At 42.7% G+C, this 20,088-nt stretch overlaps 1 protein-coding gene and 1 pseudogene across 3 annotated transcripts in view; one reads left to right on the forward strand and one right to left on the reverse strand.

Moving 5' to 3' along the window:
* Positions 1-1,796: 1,796 nt before the first annotated feature.
* Positions 1,797-20,088, reverse strand: part of DCAF5 (DDB1 and CUL4 associated factor 5) — a 94,099-nt gene continuing 75,807 nt past the window's right edge. For both annotated transcript variants that reach the window (XM_081131600.1, XM_081131599.1), the window contains exons 8-9: positions 13,565-13,692; positions 1,797-7,459 (exon numbers count right to left, since the gene is read on the reverse strand). In XM_081131600.1, the coding sequence (XP_080987726.1) occupies positions 5,696-7,459; positions 13,565-13,692 (1,892 nt within the window). In that variant the 3' untranslated portion in view covers positions 1,797-5,695. The remainder of the gene's footprint in view (positions 7,460-13,564; positions 13,693-20,088) is intronic.
* LOC308555748 (splicing regulator RBM11 pseudogene) lies at positions 17,813-18,517 on the forward strand (annotated as a pseudogene). The gene has a single exon. The product of its transcript is annotated as a splicing regulator RBM11 pseudogene (transcript).

A 20,088-nucleotide genomic window follows, 5' to 3' on the forward strand; every position in this document is an offset into this window, starting at 1 on the left:
TCTCCAGCACCACCATATTAAGACTTCAGTTTACTCTGCCACTCCTCCCCGACCCACTGCAGATTTGCTGCCTAAGCAAGGATCTGCGAGGCCTCTGTCAACCAGGCCTGGCTTTTTGTCTTAAATCTCCCAGCTCTCAGAGTCTTTAAATAGTTGGCTTCCCAAGTTGGAGGTGGTGTCCAAGGCTCCAAACTCAGCTTTAGTCAAGTCCACTATAATGGGGATGATTTACTTTTTTCCTGTGGTTTCAGATTAAGGTCTGCTAATAAACAGTAAATTCTTTCTCTGAAGAACTTACTTTCTATATTCCTTGGCAGATCCCATCCAAAAAAGCCTTCTATGCGGTGTGCATGTTGCTATCAACAAGCAATGAGACCAGAGGAGAGGATATGCTCATGAAGCAAACACTAGTGCTTCCTATAGAGAAGGCCCTGGTCTAAGCTCACTTGGTCCTCTAACAACATGCCAAGACAGGCATTCTTTCCCCATTTTATAGATGAACTTGAGGCTCTAAGCAGTTGTACACTTGCCAGAGATCCTGGCTCACTCACTGGTTTTGGTAAGCACTATGGAAATATCTTGAGAATTCATCTAGCCCATGGAATGGAAAAGATTTCAGAATTGAGTAATTTGCAAAAGGCTCACATAGCTGCCTCATTGAAGAACCAGTATAGAATCCACTTATTTTGCTAATACAATGCCATTTCTATCCCACTCGCAGGACTCTCTTAGGAGAAAGAGAAAAGAGGTTAGGCTTAATGATTTAAGGTAGGGTCTTGGACAGATTAGAAATGTTAGAAAACATTGACTCTGAGACATGGAGAAAATAAGTAAAAGAGGTGGTAGGGGTAGGCCCCAGGTAGTCACTAACCTGTCTGGGAATTCAAGTTGGGAGATGTTTCCCTATGAAAGCCTGTGCCAAGTACCAACCAGCACACACTCGCCTGTTTTAGGTATATATTTGTCATTATTGTGTGGAATTTATGCATTCAAGAAAAGAGAATTTCTCCAAGCCAACCCTGCATTTTTACTGATATCCATTTTTTTTTTTTTTCTTTCAATTAAGGATTTTACTTGGGGATATTGGAGTCTTAATGACCAAGTATTTCAGATACTGGTTCATATCATGTTTTATGCTAGTTCTGTGGATCTGGAAAGCTGTTGAACCCACCTCACACTTAATTTCTTCCATTTTAGTGTCTTCCTAATCCCCTTCTCTCCAAACTTCCCTAGACCACAAGAACGTCTCTCTTGTCTAAGGATCCTGGGTTGGCACCCACATATCTTAGTGTCTTACTGACTTTCTCTGGTGTTGGTGGGGTTACTAACAAAGCCAGATAGAGGAAGACTTGTAAGCTAGCATCCTGTACTTCAGCTGGAATATTCCATTAGCTCATGGCTTTGGGCTCCAGAAAGAAGCCATTTCCCAACTTCAGTAACTTGAAATGATATCCCATTTCCTTAGGTGACTGTCTTACAGATAAGCACTGCAGGACCCTTACACACAGCTGGAGTAAAACTTGTTGAGTGAAGGAAATTGAGCAACTCCTCCTGCTTGTTCCTGGCCATGTGAGTGCTGGACCCAGTGCCGTTTATCCTTGTCTCTAAGCCTCCATTTCAGAAGCATCTTACCACCTTTGTACTAAGAGTAAAATGCAATCAGGGTGCAGATGGCTCAGATTTTCTTTTCATACACTTTTCTTCTGTTGCATGTGGAAAGCATTGTTCTTTAAAGAAATTCAAAATCACTTCCACGCCACTTGAATTCATGCTATTTTTTTTTTTTTTTTAGGTAAGTGAAAGCAAAAGTTTATTGAAGGAGAGACAAAAGCTCCAGCCGCAAAGGGGTCCCGAACAGGTAGCCCAAATTCATGCTATTTCATTCCCGGATGAGTACTCAAGGACAAATGAGCACTGAGACTGAAATATCCCTTCTTAGAGAAACACACACCTTGTCCAAAGCCATTATCCTGCTGCCGTGGGCAGGCTGGACTCACCAAGCCTTACTTCACCTTAGTGCTTCAACCCTGGCACAGTGTCTTGCTCAGGTCATAAGGGAAGGACAGTCTTTCTTTGGAAGGTCTATTTTCCTCACAAGTCTTGGCCAGCAAGAATTTTTCAGTTAACTGAAGGAGGCAGCTTTAGACACAAGATATGTAAGGTTTTTTGTTTTTTCTTTTAAGAAAAAAAGTTTGCAGCACATGCCTGTGACAAGGCAGGAAAAACAATCTGATATTTGGAAACATCAGAAAACAATTTCTTTGGGGGCTTTTTGTAATGTTGCTTCACTGCCTCACGCCCTCAGTCCCAACTAATAAAAGGGTCAATTCCAGGACCTCACTCTCCTGAGTCCACCTAAGCCTGGTAAAGGAGACCAAGCAAATAGACCACCTATCCTATTTTGTTGTCCAGATGTGACCTTTGTCCCAATACCTAGAAGTGACAATGACTACTGACCATTGACCAATTTTTCTTCTGGTCTTCAGTGTAGCTTTGAATCAAGTTTCCAATGAGGCAAGAATTAAAACAGGAAAGAGCCCAGCCGGGTGTGGCTCAGCGGTTGAGCATCAACCTAGGATCCACGAAATCGAGGTTCGATTCCCAGTCGGGGCACATGCCCGGGTTGAGGGCTCTATTTCCAATGACTCTCTCATCATTGGTGTTTCTCTATCTCTCTCCCTCTCCTAAATCAATTAAGATATATAAAACAACAACAACAACAACAAAAAGGAAAGAAACGAAGGAGGAGGGGTGTCTAAGAAACCAAGTTTTTCCTGGAAGAGAAGAGGAAGCCATGAGAAGTGGATAATAGGTTTATTTGCATATACACGGAGAAGAGTTAGCCTTGCTGGGAGAGGTGGGCTTGTGAGGAGGTAAGGCTTCAGCAGAGGAAGGCACCTGACAAACAAGGGACTCTGGCTTAGTAAATCAAGCACAGTAGCAACCTTCGTTTGCCCCAAGCCAACTACTCATTTAACTCATTTACCTGCTGTCCTACAGACACAGGAATCACAAAACCAGGTGGAATATCAAGTAGAGAGATACGGTTTTACATATCTGGACCAGCCACTTAAAATTTTAGGTACAGAATGCAGAAAAACATGAGGCACTTTTGAACAGCTCTTAATCTAATCAGTGTCATGGTCCTGCTAGTAAAAAGACCTCTCATAGAAGAATCTGGGGATTAAATGTGCCTCCAAAGTCGGAGCCTCAATTCTATAAGGATTTAGGCAAAGGGACTCTGGAAGTGGTTCCTGCAGGTTTCCAGGACCGCAATCACAGACAGGAAATTTCTGGAAATGGAGGGGAACGGCCACAGAGACAAGCATTTCTCAGCCTGCTCCTGTGGGTATCCTGCAGGGCCTATCTTTTGGCCAGTTGACCCTAGGATGCTGGGAAGAGTCTCTTCCAAGGATGAAAGGAGTCCTTATTAAAAAGGGATCTTTCTTGGATACTAAAGTTGAGCCAGAATAAACTGACTTCTCTTTTGAGTATTCAAATGAGATTAAGGCTTTTTAACATGAAAAGACCAAGTTCTGCATTTGGGAACAGTAACTACCAGTGGCTAGTTCGCAAGGGAACTTGAACTACTTCCTTAGTCTCCAGGAAGATACGTGGATTATCCTTAGAGAAGTCAGAAAAGGATGCCTACTGATTAAATGAAACAAAAAGATTAGTTATGCTGACTAGGAAGGGGAAGAGAAACACACACTGAATGATTGTATCTTTTTTGTATATAAAGGATTAAAAAATTCCAATTTAATAAATTTTGGAAAAGCAAATGTAAAATGACTTGGGTTTATAAAACCAGAATTTACAATTATCTGTGAATAGTCAAAGACAAATCATAAAACCACTTTGATTACAATTCCAAAGTAATTCTAATGGTTACAGAATCACTTTTATTCTCCCAGTGAGATTACAGTTGTTAAATTGTAGGCATCCCCACTGCTACTCACACTCCTTCATCTCCTTCTCCTAAGACAGTGTTTTCACACCCAAGTCACGTCACACACACCAGGCACATCTTTCCTTTCAAGGTTAGCAAGATGGTATGTCCTTTTAGCTTAGACAACAACCTTCTTTTATAAATAACCCCTCTCCCCCCAGTGCCTAACTTCATCTGTCTTCATCCTCCAGAGGCTGTCTCCCCTTGGTCCCAGGCCCAGCAGCACAGGCACCCCTCTAAAAGGATCAGTGGGGCCGCACTAGGCACACCCTGGCTCCTGTCTACACCAGTGCCAGCTGGGCTCCTAGTTATCTAGCACCTTTGTGCCCAACAAAGTTAAAGTGTTTTCCTTGCGCTCTTCCTCATTTCTTGCCACTATTCTCCTGCCTTTTCATAAAATCTATGACAGCAAGATACCTGGTCATTCCTAGTCCTTCTGTCTTGCATAACCCTTCACTGATAACCAAGTGACTGTAACTACCATTCAATGCTGAAAATCTCTTGGTCTTTTACCTGCTCAATCTTCATCTACCTCAATGAAAAGGAGTCTCTTCTAGGAGCCAGGAGTCTTAAAACAGTAACTCCTCTCTCCACATGCTCTGCCTCCTAACAGACCTACTCAGTAAGAATCTGTTACTTCAAGATGTCCACTGCTTTGCAAGATCTAGTCAGAACACTACAGCCTCTGTCAACTGCAAGCCTGAGGGAAGATGCCAGGCCCATCAATTCTCACCAATCGTTTTGGGTTGAATTAAATTAATATAGTACCACACTCTGCTCTTTACTACACTTCTTAACACATATATAACATCCACTTTAGTAGTCTGAGCACAAAGCTCTTGAGAGCTGTCTTTCCCCCTTCTTTCAATATGCCTAGACGCCACCCCATAGGGCCAAGGAAGCGCCTGCAGGCCTTTTGAGTGCCTTTTAGAACTAAGCATCTAACTGGTTAAAGTGTTACCCACAACTAGTTATATTTTATGGCCTCCATACAGACAGTATGTGTTGCAGCATCACTCAATTTGCAATCAGTGAAAATTTTCAGGGATCTATGTTCTCTTGAATCTGCTCTTAAGTGCTAACTTCTCATTAGCATTAAAAATGCTCCACTTTTAGTATGTCTATGTTAAATGCTCAATGTAGAAGTGCTACTGAGAGAAAACATGGAAGATTTCTTTAAGAAAGGAACCATGCTTTCCTTTCCAGCACAGCCAACCAGCTGAAGGCCTGTTTCCATTCTCCTCCCATCTTTCAGCATAAATCCACTACTCACTGCCTACACAACCTGATTTAGCAGGTACTCATCGTTAAGACCAGAACACCTATGGCATGTAAACAAGGTGAGATAGCAACAAACACAGATCCATAGATCCTTTTCTGATGGAGAACTGAAGGAAAAGTCTGAAACAATGAGCTCACGTGTGCCAGTGCACACACACAGGGACAAGTCAAATGTCTCAACAAGGGTTTACTTTAACAGAATCTGCACAGGTACACTATGCTCAAGTTTTACTAGAAAGGAGTCACTTGGATTTTCCCCCCCTTTCTTAACACAGCACAAGCCAATGGCCAACTAAACATCAGACCCATTGTTGAATAGAAGGGAGCAGCATCAGACACAAAATTCAGGCCCTGGTTTTATGTGCCTTTAATACTTTTTTTCCTTTCCTCTGTGTTCACTAAGCAGGGTTAAAATTCTTTTTGTATAGCTCCTTTTTGTAGCTTTTTGTTTTCCCTTTGCATTTATCATGTTTTTAGTTTCTTCTCTGAGGAAGAATTCTCTGAATCTGTATCTTCCAATTCGACCCGGTGCCTTTTGAGGCCACTGTGGCCATGAACCGCCCTGCTGCTGTCTATGCCTGGGGGATCAGTGGGGTCCTCTCTCGTTCCAGCACTGGGGGTCTCACAGGCCATTTCAGACCCACAACAATCTTTGTGTAGGAGTGTCCCTGTCAGGGACAAGTTATGGTCAGTGTCTGAATGTCCTGGGGAAGAGCAGGCCACTGCTTCCAGCTCTCCAATGTTCTGTCCATTGTTGTGGGGGTGAGGGAGACGGGGGTGTAAGCGTCCATTATTGTGGTTGGCACAGATGGTTTCGAGGCTCCTCTCTTCACTATCATCAGACTGGGTCCTGGGACAGTTGCCAGACTCACTGTTGAGAGTGGAGCCAGATGCCTTGGGGACAGGAGGAGAGGGCGGCTCCTCAGCCCGGCTGCTCAGGGCCTTGCTCAGAGCCTTTCCATTGAGCTTCTTGGTTTCAAAAGAGTGTTCTACAGAGCCACCATTGTTAGTGTCCTGAGAGGTATCTTCTGGTGCCTCTGCCCAAGACTGGCCACTGTGCTCATGGCCTGGGGCAATGCTGGGATTTTTAGCAGAAGTCCCTTCTTTTAAAGCATCCTTGCTGCGGCCTTCAGGGGGCAGGTCCTGGTTCCTCTGGGCCATGGCGGTGTTTAGACAGGCTTCCTTACTGGAGGAAGGGCCTGGGTTGTCCTTATGGCTGGTTCCAGCTCTCCCTTCATCTGCTTCCCCAGACACCAGGGAGCTCTCTCCATCTTTATTTGAGTAGGAGATATAGGAGTAGCGGAGCCACTTGTAAGCTTTATAAATCTTCCGCTCAACTGACTCTATGTCCGAAGTTGGTGATGCCCGGCTTGGCTGAATCTCCAGGGCGGAAGTGCTCCGCTCAGGGGAGGAGGTGGGGGAGGAGGAGAGGTCATCCACTTTGATCTGGGGATAATCATAATTGTCTTCTCCAATGTAGGTGTTGGTGGGCTTGGGCGGGGCGCTGGGCTTCTCTTCTCGGGGCGCCTTTTGTCGGCGCCGCATGGCATTCCGCTGCCGGGTGGATGTTCGGCGTTCATTCAGCTCCTCCTCATCCTCGGAGCTACTGGAGCTGCTAGAGCTGCTGGACTCATCTTCAGGGCTGGGAGACCGTGGCCGGGGGAAGAGATCCGTGTCCAGTTCAACCTCACAAGCATTTTCTTCAGAATCAGACTCATTGGAAAGCGCCAGGAGGCGTTTGTCCTGGTAGCGCCGCAGAGCTGACAGACGCTGCTGGCGAGAAGCTGCATCCTCGCATGCGGGTGGTGGCGGAGTTGCGGCCACTGCGTTCGTGGTGGTGACCCGCAGGGGCCCCAGGTGGAAGGCGCTGTCGGCAGACTCATCCACTGTAGGCGGAGGGGAGCGGGGCAGTGAGGCCGAGGACTCGGAGTCGGTGTAGCCCGAGCGCTCGCTGACCCCTGCATGCAGCTGGAGGATGGTGCTCTCACTCAGGTCACTGTCTGAGTCAGAGCTCCAGCCCTCGATCTCGCGGCGCACCAGGGAGTCAAAGAAGGCCATCATCCGGGGGTCTTCTTGAACAGACTGGTTGGCGTAGTCATGCGACAGGCCACTCCCACTGTTCAGCACAAGGCTGATGTACTCTTCGTGGGTGTAGAGGCAGCGGGAATCATCCTCAATCCGACCGTCGAGGTCTCCGGTACATCCTGGCTGCTTGTACGGGCTCCAGATCTGCACAGAAGGTGAAAACAAGACCAACGAGGGCTGATTGGAAAGTATTCTGAAGCTGGTGGTGATAAAGAACACTAAGGCAGAGCCTTCCCAGGCCCTTCCTGTCATTTAGCCAGGACTTGCCAACCAACTTTAAAAATATATTCTTTATCAGCCTGGATTATGTTGGGCACATATGAAAACTGATGCTCTGAAAGTCAGATGTGGAACAAAGCACTGTCTAGGAGATAGCATTAGTCAGGAGACCTACGTCTTGTCTCTAGGCCCAGGAAAACCACACACCATCTCCCCCACAACCTGCCTGCCCTTTAGACTCCTCCATTAGTATGAAAATTACAATACTTACCTTCACAGTCTCAGAGGACAGAGGATGTAAAGATTGGCCAATGTGTTCAAAACTCTCAGAAGACTGAAGCTGTGCACAGAGAGGTATACCACTTTGCGAAAGCAAAAACAGACCCAGCAGTCATTCCTCTGTGACAGCTGGTATTTCAGCCTATAACTCCACTTCTTTCCAACGGCAACATTCCTGTTTCTAACTAATGGGAGCTGCTTACTGGGGCTTGAGGAGAATAGCCAACTGCCTACATGCAGGTCCCTCTTGACATGAAGTCATCAGTTACCTAGGAAACTGGGTTCTTGTAACCAGGGAGCTGCTGGCTTGCTCCTCAACTCTTCTGTTACTGCAGGGATAAGACACCCCCCACCCCAAGACTGCAGCCCCATTCCTTAACATCCCTCCATTCCACGGTCAGGAACATGGACTCATAGGCAAAATGTGGCTGAATTAGGATTCAAACTCAGGTCTGTCTGAATGCAAAGGCCCAACTTTACAAGTTGAGTGAGTTATGCAAAAATCAAGTTCAAGGTAATTAACCTGTCACTGCAAATGAGGACTAGCTTCACCTGACTGCCAGACTGGTCCACAGAGCAGCACAAAGAAGCTCAATTATATCAGCCGGTAGCCATGGCAACTCAGATGAAATTCCAGGCGATTTTCTTGCCTGACAGGGTAGTGTCTATCTTTAGATGGCACCCAACCCAGAAAACGGTGGCTCCTCATTCCCTAACCTCTGTCAAGACAATGGCTTCATTTCCCCAAAGCTATCCAAGGACAAATTCGCCTCCATAAATTTACTGAAGCCTGTTCCCTCCATGCTTTACTTGAACTATTGGTTGGCAGTGCCTCTTTGAAAGGTCCTCACTTCAAGAGAGGCTGAAGAAACCTAGGTTAGCTCTCTACCAATTCCCAGTTCAGATTCATTCCTCCTTCAACTCTGTTCCCTGCCTACAACTCCTCAGGTGTTCTCCCCTCTCCCACTTCATAATCTCACCCAGGAGAGTTTTAATGCAGTGGTTTTCAAACTTTGGAGTGTACAAGAGTCACCCGAAGAATAATTACCATGCTGACTCCTGAGCCTCACCCACCTTTAAAGATTCTGATTCAATAAGTCATGGGGAGGTATCAGGGTTCTGCATTTTTAACAAGTACTCAAGGAATGAGTAAGTAAGTGGAGGGGGACCAACTTTTAAGAAACACTGGAATATAGTTAGAAAATAAGTAGCAGAAAACAACAGATTTGTCTAAAGAGATTTTAAAATTCTTTGTGAGACTCAGTGTTTGAGAAACATTTAAACATGGCCTTCAGCAATAGGCTCAAACTATAAATGACTATCTCTGAGAACAGATATCCACGGGAATAGATGTCTGGTGGCTCAGAAAGGAAAATGAGGGATCCTAAAGGCAAAGCCCTTAGGATGTTCTGTGGTCTTATTCTATATTCTGGGCCAAATCTCTCACTTCCCCAGTTCAAAAATGGTAAAATGTTACTAACCATGTGGTCTAACATGAAGCTAAATCTGTATGTACTTCACATAAACTCAGAATTTGTTAACAGAAGTACAAAATATTAATAGCAAGATGCTAGTCTAACTATCTAACAAGCTGGTTTCTAGGTTCTAATCTCCTACCCAGGGCCCTGCGTCTTTGCTTCAGGAATGGAAACCAAAACACTGAAAGTCAGCTTTTATTTGGACTCTGGTAGACTTTCATTCCTGAAGCCTAGAGTAATAGAGCAAAATGCTGGATTAGGAGGCAAGAGACTTGAGTGTGGGTTCCCACTCAGTTCCTAGTTAGCTGATGACCTTGGGTGAAGCTCAGCTCCCTCATCTAAGCAGTGAATAGATGAGTGTTATCCAATCCTAAGATTCAGAGCAAAACAACCCCCCCATCATACACAGCAAGTTTTCTAGCTTCTAGAGACTTACAGCAAGAGCTGCTGGAGCAGAGAGAATAGATAGGAACCCCAGCCCCACCGCTTCACATGTCCCTGAGCAAATGACTTCACCTTCAAAGTCCCTTTTCTCATCTGTAGAAATGAGAATCATTTTCATAGTCTATACCTACCAAAGAACCAATAAATGTGGTGCTTTCTCTTATTTAGCAGCTGAATGCCTCAACGAGAAAGTTTCAGAGCCATCCTTAATGAGACTTTTGAATACCAGAAGTACTGATGGTCCCTATTATCTTAGTCTCCCTCACCCATAAAATAAAAATTTCATTTGTGAAACTGTTTACTTATTTACAGTGAAAGTCAATAACTCAGAAGGGAAACAATGAAAATATAACTTCCTGTGACATATTAAATGTAGCCAGACATGCCTCCTCATAGGGCAAGGTTCATGAGAAAAGGAAGAGAGAGAGATGAGTAGCTCGCTCTCTCCAAGCCCAGTGAAAAGTTTAGCTCAAGAGGCTGCTGAGGAAAAGGATACAGTTCAATTCTTAATCAAACATCATCAGAATGGAAAGCAATTAAGTAACAAGTGTTCTGTTCTACACAGCTGACCATGGCATGTTTCAGGTAGTAGCTCTAAGCCCCTCTTCTCTTTGCACTAACTAGTATACTAAATTTAGAAATCTGTCCACCTACCAAGAAAAACTACTCAGATAAGAGCCTAAATTGCTACTCAAAGGTTTGTCACATTTTGTAATCTGGCTTCTTTTTTTAGAACTTTTTTTTTTAATGTCTTCATTGATTTCAGAGAGAGGAAGGGAGAGGGGGAGAGAGAGAGAGAGAATCATCAATGCCGAGAGAGTCACTGATTGGCTGCCTCCTGCACCCCCCCCACCCCCCCACCCCCCCGCCAATGGGGCTCGAGCCCAAAACCCAGGCATGTGCCCTGACTGGGAATCGAACTGAGATCTTCTGGATCACAGGTCGATGCTCAACAGCTAAGCCACACTGGCCAGGTCCACAGCACTTTTTAAATGTGTCTTGTATACCTATTGCTTTTTCCATTATCTTTATTTCTTGTGTCTTCTACCAAGTCATCAATTCCTATGGGGACTTGCATTACCTTTCTTTACCTTTGTGTTCCCCACAGGGCCTAATACAAATGGCACACAATAGTTATATCACACATATGGGGTGAATAAATATTGGTCTTCGAGAAAAAATGTATTTGCCCCATCTTGCCCCCACTTGTGTTTAACTACAAAATGAACCCCCTCTTTTGCTAAATGTGGGCATTCAGGGGGATAAAAAACCTGTTATGGGTGAGAAAAGGTGGGCTCTGACAACAGGGACTCTTCTCCTCTGGGCTAAAAAGGCAGAAATAAAGGACAGACAGAGGGAAGGTGAGATAAAGGCAGAGAGGTAGAGAGAGAAATCCAGGCTGGACTAGAACATGGTAGGATGATGTTCTTTCAGCCATTGATCCTTTCAGAAATAGCAAGTAGGAAAGTGACATTTATGCACAGGTAATTCACAGGCTCTCCTGGATGGCAAGTCATGGTTAACATCTTCACATGACAGATAGGAGACAGACTCAAAGAGCTGCTTGAGGGTATCAACTGTACTGACTTAAAGTTTCAAATAGCTTAATGTGCCTCCTGGTGGGACAGGATTCAGACCCTACTGGAACCTGGAAGCAGTGAGTTCCATAGTTCAGTCTGGATAACCTCAAAGAGAAAACATTTTCTTCTCTTTCTCCTCTGAGAGCTTGGCCAGTTTCCAACCTATGACCGTTAGGGTAAGGACTCCAGTTGACTAAATAGCAATTGGGGAGATTCAACACAGAAGCATCTCAGAGTGCACAGTCAAGCAGGAATCTTTCTTCTAAAGGAGATGCCCAAGCAGAGCTCTCTGAGACAGAGAATGACGTCAACAGACCTGGAGAGGGCATGTTACCATGCCAACCCATTAGTCATAGGCCAAAGGAGAAGGGAAAGCAATGCAAGGGACAAGGCCAATTCAATGACTGCCCAAGTAAAGGGCTACTGAGTGGATCAAATCCAGCAGGAACATCAGGCTGCCAGCTTGCTGCCTTCCCACTAGCACAGTGAGTGTGGCAGTACCCTGGGAAGAAGAACGAACAGGGCTCTATCCTAGCTTTACCACTAATTAACCCCAGCTAGTTAATGTATAACATAAATATCATCATCTGTAAAAAGAAAAAGTCAGTAAAAATGATCTATAAATCCTGTTCTAGTCCTATGGGGAAATGCAGGCAATCATGGAAATCACTGGACCAACAAAATCTAAATACAAGCAGCAGCTGGAATAAGGACAAATAAGCTTATTGACCCATACTCCAACATTTTATTTCTGATAGCTTCCCTTGCCTCAGATACAATTTGGTTTAATTTTGGATGCCCTTTTTTAAAGAGCAAAAGAAAATGAAAACTACCAAATCATCACAAAACAATTCTTACTTTCCCCCTGAAACCTCCCTCACGTTTTCAAGGCCATTTCAGGAGGAAAAAGAAGAAATTTTAACTCTTTTGGGGGAATATCATCTATCCTTACTTAAAAATCAAGTTATCACAGGGTCCTCAAGAAATCATCATTTGCCCCAAACCCTCATTTTCAGATGTGGAAAGGGTTCGTAGCAACTGGAATGTGAGTGATGGGCAGTGAACCACCCTTCTGTGGATACAAGCCAGGCTGGGTCTCTCAGTTGCAGGCTTTGACAACAATACTCCTTGGCAGGGTTAAGTTCATTCAGTCAATGTGCAATTGATGCAAGTATTTAGCCTTAATGGCAACCACATGCATTGGTTTTTGGTATGCCCTGAGACAATTCAGCTATGATTCTGGCAGTCACTTAGTTATATCTGTGCCATATTAGGACAGCAATTAATGCAAAGGGCACAATGAGTAACTGAGGGGATAGTGGCTTCTTAACCTCTAGATGAAGTTTAGAAAGCAGAATTCATCGAACTCAAGATCAAAGGCCATTGGAATATAGCAGCATATAGGTTGTGTCTCGTTTCAAAGCCTAGTGACTATATTAAAAATGATCTTGACATGCTCTGTGACATGACAATAGAGCAGAGAGAGCTTTGAAGATACTGGTCCTGGAGTGATGGGGCCACCAGTGAAGGAATGCTGACAGCCTCTAGAAGCTGCAAGAGGGTGCTCCATAGGCCAGGCTATCTCTAGAGCTTCAAGAACAGAAAGGGAAGCCATTTCTGTTTCTTCAAGTTGCATAAAGTATTTGCCAGGATTTGTCATGTGTCCAAAAGAGAGACACTGAACATTTGGTAAGTTCACCTCTTCTGACCACCAAGAAGTTGTCTTCTACCACTCAGTAGAAACAATTGCTCTGTTTTCTACTGATGCTTTTCAAAACCCAGTTCTTTACAAAAGCCTGTGAGTGAATATCTTGTGAGTTAATACTAGTCAATATATTTGAATAAATGACAATACAGTTTTTCTTATTTAAAAAAACGGTTGTATAGAAGCACGGAACAGACTGACGAATCTCAGAGGGAAGGCGTGATGAGGGAGTAGATGGGAGCAGATGTGGGGTGGAGGGGACCAATGAGGGACAAGGGGATATCTGTAATATTTTCAACAATAAAGATAAATTAAAAAAAAAAGTAAACTCTTCTCTTTAAAAAAAGGTTCTGAAATGAGGGTTTTAAATCACTCTTTTTAAAATTACAAAAAATTTTCAATATTTTGTAATGTCAAAAAAATTGAGAATTTTGATAGACCGTTAGTATGTTTAAATATGAGGTCCTACAAACACTGTTTTGATTTCTTCCAACTGTGAATTGTAATAATTTATCTAAAAGGACAGAAGGGGAAGGTGCCTCACCTTGATAATCTTTTCTACACCAGAAGAGCAGATCATGTAGGTGTGGGGGTTAAATCGGACCTGGTTAACAATAGATCGATGCCCTTTCAGTACCATGAAGGCTCCGTTGACAACCCTACCAATGCCACCTGGGAAGACAGAAGGAAACAAAAATCAAATGATGAAAGTATATAGGTTCCAGTAATGGCAGGCAAACAACTCTGAACTGGAGTTGAAAATTTTTATTAACTATACCACCAGCCGAAAACTTAATCTTACAGATTAAGTTGCTATGGAAAGAGGGAAGATGAAATATCTCTCAGCATATGTGCTTTTACCAAGAGCCTTTATTTAGCCTTTAAGCATTGCCCACGGCCACCCACTGTAATTCCATTGTCAATGAACCTACAGCCACTTAAAACATGTCACAAGTTTTTGATCCCAAGATAGAATCCAAGTGTTACCTTAGAAAAGGCCAGTCATGAGCAAAATGAGACTGAACTGCCTGGGAACAGCTAGGCAGCTGAGCCAGGGACAAGCAGAACCAGAAGCATACAATTACTTAAATGCACAAAAACATCTCTGGTCCATTTGCCCTCAATTTCTATGATGCAGATAGCAAAACAAAACAAGCAAATATACAAAAACCACTGGGAAAAAAATGGAGAAAAGATATACTTCCCCCCCCCCCCCCACCCTGGTAGCAGGAAAGAACTAAAGATAGAGAGAGATTGGGTCACTTTCATAATAAGCAGAGCCCAAGTATTGAGAATCTGAATTAGAGAGTGTGGGCCTTAAAGACACCATGTATGGATTAAAATCAAGAGGCCACCAATAGAAAGCTGTATTTTAAAGACCATCCTGTAAGCTTTCTTCTCCAATGACTGAGAAAAGTACCAGAGGCCTGGAACTTGCACTGCAGATGAAGATGCTATCATTTATAAACTTGGGATAATCTCAAAGGTTCAACTTCACTGGTAAGGGCATCACAGTCACACAGAGCACATACACCCAAGTCCTGAGCAAGGTTGTTTCTGAGCAACCATCAACAGCTCAGTACACATAGGCCAACCTGTGACCCTGGCAAACTGGCAAATATGATGCATTCAGACACAAACAAATGTGTGTTCACTTATTTAAGCAATAAAATACCTTCTCAGTCCCTACCAGGAACATGACACCACTAGGGCAAAGTATAGTTTCGGCTCCACATGACACACCATCCACACTCCCAAGCCCACCTTGTTCAAATATTCATTCCAAACATCTGTTGTCTCAGTGTTTGGAAGGAGTATGACTAGACCAAACATCCCTTCTCCAGACATAATCTCACTCTGGGGAGGGGTCTTCTGCTTTTGGCATCCCGACACAACTCCTCTTTTGCTTCATGGAAGATATTCCTCTTTATTGCCATGTAAATATTTTTTATAACAGCAAGGTTTCAGACTGTACTGATCTGTCCTTTGGTGGTGCCAACTTAGCTAGTACTAGGTGCTTACTCTACTTGGTGGGTGACAAAAATGTCCTTTGCCTAATTTTCGCCCCCCATATTTGACATTGCTAATATATGAATTATCCAGGATGGATAATACATTTAAAGCTCTTTATATCTCAGCCCAACATCAAGTTTGTTAATAAACCATAAAGGAAAGAGAGTGACTAAGACATAAAACTAGTGTGTTTTTATGATGAAAAATGGGATCAGGAAAGGTTAAGCGCCAAGGTAGGATGCCACGATGGAATCCCCTAGGCACCCTGAGTGCCCTGCATTCCTAGGCTGGGATGAGAGGAGGGAAAGGAACCTGAGTCTACTCAAAATAAAAGGGATCCATGGGAATCTAAAACAGTTGTCTCAATAGAGGGATCGCATCACCACCAAGGAATTCCTTCAGGTCTATTTTTGTTCTATATGAGGCTGATTCAACAAATAGCTTTTCTGCTCATGGTCTCTTCTGAATTCTATGTTTAACATCTACTCCTATCCATACCCTTATTAGGGTGGTCACTAGAAAAGAAACTTCGGGTTAAACCTAGTACCAATCTCTTGTTTAATCTTATTGCCTCTAAGAAAAGGAATTTAAGTGACTCAGAGAATTTAAGTGATTTCTTCCAAATCATTCAGCTAGTAAATAGCAGGGCCAGGATTTGAATCAGAGTCTGGCCTGGCAGGGGTGGCTCAGTGGTTGAGTGTCAACCCATGAACCAAGAGGTCACAGGTTCAGTTCCTGGTCAGGGCACATGCCGGGGATGTGGGCTTGATCCCCAGAAGGGGGAGTATAGGAGGTAGTTGATCGATGTTTCTCTCCCACCAATGTTTCTATCTACCCCCCCCTCTCTAAAATCAATAAAAACATATTTTTTTAAAAAAAGAGTCTGTTTGGCTATAATGCCTAATCTAATATCTTTTCCATCATATTGGTAGCCTTTAAGAAATGAAAGAATTTGAATAGAAATGAAGTCAGAAGCTCATAAATGATTTCTAAATCTTTATCATATAGGTTGGTTTTCTTTTCTTTTTTTATTGAGAGAGTGGGCGAGGCAGAGAGAGAGAAAGGAAGAGGGGGAGAGAGAAACATTGATGTGAAAGCAAAACATTGATTGGCTGCCTCCTGCATGCCCCCAACACGGGATCAAGCCCACAACCTGGGCATGTACCCTGACCGGGAATCAAGCCAGCAACCTTTTGGTGCATGGGCAACACTCAACCAACTGAGCCACACTGGCCAAGGCTGGTTTTCTTTTTAAGTCCTGAATTTAAATGGGGGAAAGAGGAGACTCCATCCAAAGGTATCCTGAGTGCAAGCGCTATGCATCACACCACAGGACATTTCATCACATTAACAACACAGAACAGACCATGAGAGGAGAAATGGATCTCTTGCATACCTAGAACCTGGCCACAATGCCTAAACTAAGTAAGGCAGGTGCTCATTGTTGAATGAACAGTTCTAGAATAAGTACAGGAGAGGACAATTCTAGAATAAGTACCACCAAAGGAAGATACATAGAGGGTCTCATGTCTTAAAGAATCAGCTACAATAGAACTAAAGTTTATCAACCAAACCAATCTTTCTGTCAAAAGTTATTTGAAATAAATTACAGTAACTTTCAGATCTGAAGGATAACTGAAGGGTATCAATGACTGAAAATTCCAGACAATGGAAAAACTGTTTCTATTGCTCTTTCTTGCTCTGTGACCTCATCTGGTTTCTCTTCTTGGTAGCAACTTTAATATGAGGTCTTTTCTCCTCCTTCCCACCCAAACTGGAACCTAGGAAATCTGAAAAAGAGGAGGAAGCCAATAGAGCCAAGAGACTGATAGTGTAAACAGCTACAGGAAGAATTATTGCTTCCATTTGTTTAAGGTAACCAAGACTATGTATACAGAATCATAGCAATAAAAGGGCTTCAGAGAGGTTCTCTATAGTTCCTTTCCTGGTTTCCAGGTTTCAAATGAATTAATACAGCTGCTACTATACAGTTTAGATACAATGATTTTTAGAGAATAAATTTTCATCAGTTCTGGAGATTTGAGTAAAGATTTGAGTAATTCAGACAGATTTCTTTATTCTGAAATGGTTAATGTAAAAAAGGCAGTTATCAGTAAGAACTTGGGGTCTCCTCTCCTCTGTCACTTAGCCAGATCTTGCCCATCAATAGACGGATCAAGTTGGAAGGAGTGAGGCTGGGATTATTTCTTCTAAGACCTACATAACCTATATAATCCCTTGGGGGTCATCTCTAAGACTGCAGGTAAGGGGCCTGGTAAGGATCAACCTCACCCATGGTTATCAAATGAAGTCATGACCTAATCACTAATAATGAGTACCAATGAATAAAATATCACACACCCAGGAAAAAGGACCTTACCCATCCTTGAACTGTCATTTATTTATACAGTTCTGCATGGACCAATGGTCATTTCTCTGGGGCATCTGTTTCGCCAGCTTAACCAAACATGTTAGCACCACTTTGTAGTAGGTTTCTTTAATAAGTCAAGGCCAAAGTTCCCTTATTTCCATCTTTCCTTTGGTTCAGAAGGGATGCTAGGGAGGTGGGAAAGGCTATAAATCACTTCATCTACTATACCAGAAAACCTCAGAAAATAAAATTATTGGGCCACCTTGTAAGACTCCAGGATCAGTGACTCACTCACTACCTTAGGGGGACCCAGGAAACACAAGGGACTCAGAGAAAACCCCTTGCTTAGAACCCTGAAAAAGACCTTTCTAAAATGCCAAGGCCGAGTCCGCCACCAAGACCGGAGGGATGTTCCCCGTTCAGGAGGAGGCTGACAGGATGGTATTTGTGGGGAATTTAGAGGCCCATGTGCGGGAAGAGATCCTCTACGAGCTGTTCCTTCAGTTTTTTATAGGCTGGGCCATTAATCAAAGTGACTATATGCAAAGACAGAGACAGAGACGGAAAGCTGAAGTCTTTTGGATTTGTCTGCTTTAAACACCCAGAATCAGTGTCTTATGCCATAGCTTTGCTGAATGGAATTTGTTTATATGGAAGACCAATTAATGTGCAGTATCGATTTGGGAGCTCTTGGTCTTCTGAACCAGCTAACCAAAGTTTTGAGATCTGTGTTAAGATAAATTCACATAGCTACAGAAATGAAGAAGTCCTTGGCAGATCTTTCTTTCCCATGCAGTTCTTTCCAACTAATAATGCAGCTTTACCTCAAGAATATTTTTTCTTTCAGAAGATGCAGTGGCATGCTATAATCCAGCCCTGTAGCTTCCTTACTGTGAGATGACAGTGCCTTTTCCTAATAGCACATCCGTGCCTCCTTCACTAAACCATGCTCCAGATCTGGAGGCTGGACCCAGCTCTTATGAATGGACTCACCAACAACCACGTGACTCTGACATTTATCAGATGAATAAACAAAAGAGGCAGAAACACACCAGCGACAGTGATAGTAGCACAGGAAACACTAGAGAAAGTGAATATAGTCAAAAGTTCTGAGAGTGTAAGAGGAAGAAAAGATAATCTTACCTTCGAATGAATTTATCTACGCTGGTCTTGATGCTTTTAAAAGGAAAAAAGAAGTCTGTATTCTACTAAATGACAAATTCCATGGCTTTCTTGTCTTTTTTGAAATATATAATAATGTGGCATCTGATTTGCTATTGAAAGTTTGTTTTGAATGACAAAAACTTAAAAGTAATATAATGTACTATTTTTGCTTTTGTAATGACATTGTAGACATATTGTCAACAAGAAATATACTTTGAGTGATGTATTTTAGTACTTATGATGAAATTGTCAATGAAAAGTCACTTACAAATAAGGCACCATGCTTTCCTAGGTTTTTGCCTATATGGAGTGGTAGGTTTTCGGAGTGAAACTAGTGCAGATATTTAAGAGTTACATGTTGTTCTTAACAGAAATGGAATAGCAGGCTTTAGTTTCCTTAGCTAATTATTATTATTTTTTAAATTTCTCAATATGTTATTTCTGAGTCTTATGCTCCCACAGGTTTATTTCATAAAAGGAATATGTATGCCCGACTGGGCGTGGCTCAGTGGTTGAGGATCGACCTAGGATCCAGGCAATCGGGGTTCCATTCCCGGTCAGGGCACATGCCTGGGTTGCGGGCTTGAGGCAGGCGATCAATGACTCTCTCATCATTGATGTTTCTATCTCTCCCTCTCCTTTCCTCTCTCTGAAATCAATAAAGATATATTTAAAAAAAAAAAAAAGAAGATATATATGACAATAATACCAAAGGAAAAATCATTATTATGGAGCTGGTTTTAGTATCATTCCCTTTTTATACAGTTTATATAAATACGAACATCTTCCTCATATTAATTGTATTGTAATTTCATGAAAATTATTTGGCTATGTCAGAAGCTATCATCAACTTATTTTACCAACTGGGTTTGAGAGGGTATGTTTGACATTAAGTAAATCTTGATAATGAAGAGTAAACAGAATAGTTCATTAATGTATGATATTTAATATTTATTATTAAATCAAGTTTCCTATTTCTGGTTCATTTCTTTTTAGAATATAAATAGAGTACATGTAAATAAATAAATAAATAAATAAATAAATAAATAAATAAATAAATAAAATGCCAAGGCCAAATGTTCCCCTTCTTTACAACGTGCTCCTCCTTTCACAACATTCAGCCTGAGATGTATTCCCTCATGCCTCTCAAGGGTCAGGACATCACTCGCATTTCTTGCCAACTTGTTGCTTCAGTTTTTGTTATTTTAATTTGCTTCAACAAAGTCCTACAAGAATGGCTATGCTTTCAACTCAAAAGCTAAAAGCAACTTGGTCAAGATTTTTTAAAATATGTTTTTATCGATTTCAGAGGGGAAGGGGGAGGGAGAGAGAGAGAGGAATATCAGTGATGACAGAGAATCAGTGATCAGCTGCCTCCTGCACGCCCCCTACTGGGGACAGGGCCCACAACCTGAGCATGTGCACTGACTAAGAATTGAACCATAATCTCCTGGTTCCTGAGTCAACACTCAACTACTGCACCATGCTGGCTGGGCTGGTCAAGATTTTTCAATGCCTTA

Source organism: Miniopterus schreibersii, assembly GCF_964146895.1.
Source record: "Miniopterus schreibersii genome assembly, chromosome: 1".
In the NCBI taxonomy this organism is placed as follows: Eukaryota; Metazoa; Chordata; class Mammalia; order Chiroptera; family Miniopteridae; genus Miniopterus; species Miniopterus schreibersii.